The 6,000-nt window shown below is 40.4% G+C and overlaps 2 protein-coding genes across 2 annotated transcripts in view; one reads left to right on the top strand and one right to left on the bottom strand.

The window, feature by feature from the left end:
- LOC131690804 (cytochrome P450 307a1) overlaps window positions 1–6,000 on the bottom strand; it is a 377,105-nt gene that overhangs the window by 321,244 nt on the left and 49,861 nt on the right. The window lies entirely within an intron of this gene.
- LOC131690794 (RNA-binding protein NOB1) lies at window positions 1,213–2,720 on the top strand. Its single transcript, XM_058976822.1, has 2 exons — window positions 1,213–1,391; window positions 1,454–2,720. Exons 1-2 carry the CDS (start codon window positions 1,329–1,331, stop codon window positions 2,663–2,665), a joined length of 1,275 nt encoding a protein of 424 aa, XP_058832805.1. The 5' UTR covers window positions 1,213–1,328; the 3' UTR covers window positions 2,666–2,720.

The raw sequence follows: 6,000 nt of genomic DNA on the forward strand, positions 1-6,000 counted from the left end.
AAAGCCATCTGTCAAAATCCACTTTGAATGGAAATTCCAGACAAACCGTTACTAGTCGAACACAGTTCACAACAGTTTATGAAAGAGAAAACTTTTCTCTTTCGTTTATTATCAACATCTGTGATTGGCGTGTAACGGTTTGTCCGGAATTTCCATTGAAAGTGGATTTTGACAGTTGGCTTTTAGGCCGTAATCATATGTTTGTCGAGAGTTATTGTTGTTAACAGCCATTTTTACAGTAACATCAACGTTTTCGTTTTCAGTGCTTCCTTGAATTTTACCCAAAAATGATGCTCTTCGTTTTCTAGTGCGTTGAATTTGTTATTATTTTTATTCGCATTTTTCACCATGGCGTCCCGTTCGTCTGCTTCGTCAAATGTTTTCGGTTTTTTCAACTTTGATAAGTAGATAATATACCCAAGTAACCATAAGCACTAATAGCACACAGTAACATCTAAAGGCTGCAATAAAAATAAATAAAAACATTATTTTTAAATCATAATTATTCTGAGAAAAACATGGTAAAACAAGTAAAATTGTAAAAATAATGTAAAACAACTTTTAGGCTTCCAAAATCTACAAGAGAATAACATCATAAATCGTTACAATTGGTCGGTGTTAAGTCAGACCGGACTAAGTCGCAAAACATCAAAAAATGAGATAATGATGGCACTGGATAAAGAATATCGTCAGCTACATTCGACTTTTGCCAGAGTTGAAATATGTAACAATAAACAAGAATTATGGCAAAAATTAATTTCCAATCATAATGTAAAGGATGCTGCGATTCAAACTTTAAACTCGTTTTTCTCGAAATCAATATTTTGTCGCTTAGTCCGGTCTGACTTAACACCGACCAATTGGTTTCAGAATGTATGGAAAAAAGGCACAAAAGATAACCTGAACAATGGTCGCAGTGAACTTTGCCATAACAAAAAAAATGTATGGAAAAAACTCGATTTTTTCATTGTTGCAGCTTTTAACGACCCGCTTTTTTCGTTGTAAAAATCGGGTTTATCAAGAAACAACAAATTTGATTATATTTTCATTGTACATTTTTCAACACATTAATTCTTTTTTCGATGCAAGTAAATTTTTATGTTATAACAGCCCTGTTCAAAGTAATGAACTACTTCCGTTTTTTGCTCTAATTATTATGGCACGGTTATTCATTTCGATTCATTTGCTTCATCCAGGTTCATCCTCATAGCATCAGCAAACGTCAAAACATCAGCTTGTTTTCTCTTCTTTAAATCACTTCACGTGTCAATGTTTTTAAAATTTAATGTGCTAAATTAAGTGCAAAATACCCGTGAAAGTGGTTCAAAATGCGTAAATTTTCGCATCTGGTGGTTGATACATCTGCATTCATTAAAAATGTGCAACTGCAGGTTAGTATCGTGTACTTGTATCGGCTCAAATATGATTATTCTTCCTTGTTCCATTCACTCAGGACTTTGCGGAGAACTGCTTCACCGTACAGGCAGTGCTGGACGAAATTAAAAACGATCGTCAACTGAAACGGTTAGTGGTACTGCCGTATCAGTTAACCATACGAGAGCCCGATTCAGAGGTGCTGACGCTAGTGACGAACATAGCCAAAAAGACGGGTGATTTTGCTACGCTTTCGTTGGTGGATCTGAAAGTGGTGGCACTAACGTACCAGCTGGAAAAAGAACTGCTAGGAACCGAACATCTTCGAGAGGATCCTAAACCGGCGGTTACGATTTGCTCGGGTAGAAAGCCACCAGAGCTGGCAGGATCTGGAAAGGTTCAAGGGTTTTACGCGGGGATAAAGAGCGATGAAAAGGAACGAACGGTGTCGGAGCAGGAAGATTTGAAGGAAATTGCGGATCAGGAGGATAATGTTTGCGTTGAAGATTCAGTGCTGGAGCAAAAGTTCGGTGAGCTGAACACACATGAGGTGGAAGACTTGGAAGAAAATATTCTTCAACATGTTCAAGAGCTTGAGGAAGATACGACACATATTTCGGAAGATGAATTGTCGGATTGTGAGGACCAGGTGGTGGAAGAGGAAAGTGATGACGAAGAAGGTTGGATCACACCATCCAACATTAAAGATGTAAAACGGGACTTTGGAACGGATTTGCTGGAGGAGAGTCCCTCGCCAGTCGCTTGTATGACAACCGATTTCGCCATGCAGAACGTCCTGAAACAGATTGGACTACATGTGGCTGCGTTGGATGGACGCGTAATCAAACATGCGCGGACCTACATTCTCCGTTGCTATGCCTGTTTCAAAACGACGTCCGATTCCACAAAAGTCTTTTGTCCCAAGTGTGGCAACAAAACCCTGAAGAAGGTAGCCGTTAGTTTAGACGAGAACGGTCAGCAGGTCATCCATATAAACACGCGTCGACCGTTGACGGCTCGGCACAAGAATCGACCGGTTGCTGGGTTTCGCGGGGGAAAACATTCCACCAATCCGGTACTGTTCGAAGATCAACCGTTGCCACAGCAGAGAATATCAGCCAAGGCCCGTGCCAAGACGAATGCGCTTGGCGATGATTATACGGCCGGATATTCGCCGTTCGTGATGAGGGATGTCGACTCGCGGTCTGCGGTGCTCAGGGGAAAGTCCAATCTGAAACAGTGGATGCAAAACTACGAGTACGATAATCATCGAAGGGGTTACAAAAAATAGGTTTGGAAATTAAGTTAAAATTCCGATGAAATACATATATTTCGTTATTTCAAAAGGTTTTTCATTACTTTTAAGCAAATAAAATGTCTGATTTTATTGCTGTCCGCCTCTCTATGGCCTAGAATAGAACATTGCACTATCAAAGAAAAATGACCATTCCGTGAGCATGCTTACAATGTGATACAGAAGCGATTCAAATCCAGATTCCCGTTCAGCAGTGGAATTAAATATTTCTTAAGTCCAGGTAAACAAGCGCTCGAAATACTCAAAAAGTGAGGTTAAACAGTCATAAAGTGCTCTATAAATAATAGCATCATAAATCACAACTCTTTTCAGCGCAATAACACTTAAGTGATAATTATTACTTATTAATCTTGAGTGTTTCAAAATTGGTTGTCACATTTTTAATGTATTTCTGAAAAATACACTTGTCGCCTCAACGAGTGGATGGTTGATGGCGAAATTTTCTTTGTTGTTTTCCACCCCCAAATAAAAACCGGTCGTAAAATGAACACTTGTTTACCGTGTACCTTTTCGGGTGAGGATGAGTGAACGTAATGAACTCTTCGCCGCTTTCTCACGCATCATAAAACGAAGCTTTCGCGTTGTATTCATTTCAAGCAAGCCACTCTCGATTAGTAGTCGACTGATTGTTGCTCTCCAGCTCGACAGTAGTTCGTTTCAGCGTGTCGTGCTTACCGGATGTTAGTAAGAATATTTCGCGGATATCGCGCTAGAAAACGTGTCTGCTAACGTTAGCCCACACACGCGCACTGTTGTACCCGCATGGTGCAATTTTATCCTTCGTTTGGACGACGATTACACAAGGACGGGGTGGTAGTCGCTGCTGTTTTGTTGGACTATTTTGACGCACGCACGCATACCATCGACGTCGGAATTCGCGACGAATATTTTTTTTTGTGTTGTGGCATCAAAACAAACTGCAAACAACGAACCGATGCGAGTGTGAAGCACACGAGGGAAATCCTTTGGTGACGTCGGGAGCTTGCGCTTGCATTGGTATAGGTGCGTTGGCAGCCGTTTTTCTCGGTTGATCGTTTTTCTTTGTGTGTCAGTTTCCAGTAGCGGATTGTTGTATAATCAGTTTGATGGCAGCAATCGAAAGTGTTTGGGAGTTATTTTTGATCCTGTCTACTTGGATGGAAATTGTGCACTAGCAAGCGCGTTACCTCCCCGGATAGGGTGAATCTAGAAGTTGTGGATAAACGTGTGTATCATCAGGTGGTGAAAATGTGAAGGTGTGGTTTGATTTTTTTTGCAAATTACAAATCCGTTCGGAGCGAGCCAGCAAACAGCAGGAGGCCGACCTGACCTGACCAGTTGGTGGCGCTAGGCGAGAGCTAGGAGGAATTTCTCAGTGCGTTCCTCCGCTGTGCTTGGTTGGCTTCGTGCGTGGAAATCCCAGCAAACACTGGAAACAATATTATGGAATTATGTTTGCCGAACGGAGTCTCCTGAGCTGTTTATATAATAGCTTGATTTTCATGCAGCGTGAGTAGATTTGTTTCAAGTTAAAATTTCAAACGTAAGCAGTGTAATTATTGTTTACGTTTTTTGGGTAGGTGTTCCGAATCACGGCTTTTTCAAAAAATCGGTTTTGTTTTTTTTTTTTGATTATGCTTCCCTATTTTACAATAAACAATGAAAAAATCCGAGGAAAGCTTTAAAGTAGTTTAAACTGATAAAATAAGTTGTTCCTACTCTTTTGTACAGTGGAATTAGGCATGACGAAGTGACGTTTAGGGTGAAGTTAGTGTGATTCGGCTTGGCCACATAGCCGAGTCCGGGGATTCTAAGCGGAGCAAATCCGCCCGACGCGGTCGTCTTCATCTCGCTGTCAAAAACCATGAGCTTCAACAATGTTTTATTTAGTAACAATAGAATAGTAAGCTGCGATTCGGTCAATTACGTACCTTTTATGTTACACTTGTTTTTTTAGTTTCCTTAGACAAAAACGGCATCAGTCCGCTTTCGAAAATCTCGGATCAAGGGAACAGTGGAAAGAAAAACAGCATTTTTCTCAACGTCTGCCACGGCATTGTATGCCCAATGTTATCAGGACATGTACTTGTTCGACAGGATCCGTTTTTGATAGCTGATACCTGATCGGAATCGGTTCCAATATAGAGTCTCCGAGATTACTTTTGTATAAGTTTTTCAAGGATGATTAATTTTCAATAGAGCAGTATTGCCAGTAAAGGATTCAGCTAATTATCAAATTTCTGTATAACATTGAATACTGCAAATAAGCGAATCGGAGCTACCCAAAATAATCCACGGATATGAAGCCCTATACTCACCTTCTCTCCCGGTGTTGACTGCGTGTCTCCAGACTGCTGACAAGGTTGATTGACTATCAGAAAGCGACTGAAATCACAATTCCTTGTGTTCAAGACTTGCGGCTCGGTGCATGAAATTGGCCGGAACCGACGATTAACGACCTTCGGTCAGATGATTTAAAACCGGTTTTTCCGTGTGTGTGTGTGTGTGTGTGTGTCTGTGTGTGCGTCTGTGTATGCTACCTTCCACCCATCGGAAATGAAAATGATGGCCTCTGCTAAGAGCACGTAACGACACAAACTGATTCATCCACCAGCCGGGTACAGCTCACAAATATTTCCTCGATACAGCCTTTTGAGGAAATGCTTCGTTCGCCCTAAGCAGTCAAATACTAAAGTCTGTGGTATTATAGAGTCCCGTACAGAGCAATGCGCAACACTGCCTAAAATGATGCCCTCTTCTTTGTTCCTGGCACCCATAGTTTTTGCTGTAACTTTGAGTGACTTCAATCGAGTTACACAAATTAATATGGAAACCTACTGTTTCGTGGCTTCTAGCACTTTATTCACGATACTACTACATGTAATTTATTTTACATTGCTACAAAGAACTGAACTGAAACAGTGTCTTGCTTCGACGATTGAAATATTTCGCCTTGATATTATTTTTCTCAACACTAATACTTTTCTTGTATGTTCTCCGAAAAAAGAATGTTTGTTTACTTTGCACGATAGGTAGCCATCTGACTGTTCGATAGGTAGATTTGGCTTCACTCTGTGCGAGTCTTTATAACATAAACAACGCCTTTGCCAAATACCAATGACAATAGAAACAAATCTGTAGCGGAAGTGTTCGATTGGTGCACCATATTTACGGCTCTGATCGAGATGACCTGGAAATCTTCAACTAATCCGAGTAATTTTCGAAAGATTTTTCAAAACAGTTTTTTCGCTATTAATGCATATTACACATACTCCAAATTTTAATCCAACATTACTGATCACATTTTTCACAAAATGACGAAGAAATTGATT

This window comes from Topomyia yanbarensis, chromosome 1 (genome assembly GCF_030247195.1).
Source record: "Topomyia yanbarensis strain Yona2022 chromosome 1, ASM3024719v1, whole genome shotgun sequence".
Lineage (NCBI taxonomy): Eukaryota > Metazoa > Arthropoda > Insecta > Diptera > Culicidae > Topomyia > Topomyia yanbarensis.

Coding starts and splice junctions, on each gene's coding strand:
- LOC131690794 (XM_058976822.1), top strand. CDS start 1,329: ATGCGTAAATTTTCGCATCTGGTGGTTGATACATCTGCATTCATTAAA. Junction 1,392..1,453: donor TTAAAAATGTGCAACTGCAG/GTTAGTATCGTG, acceptor CCATTCACTCAG/GACTTTGCGGAGAACTGCTT.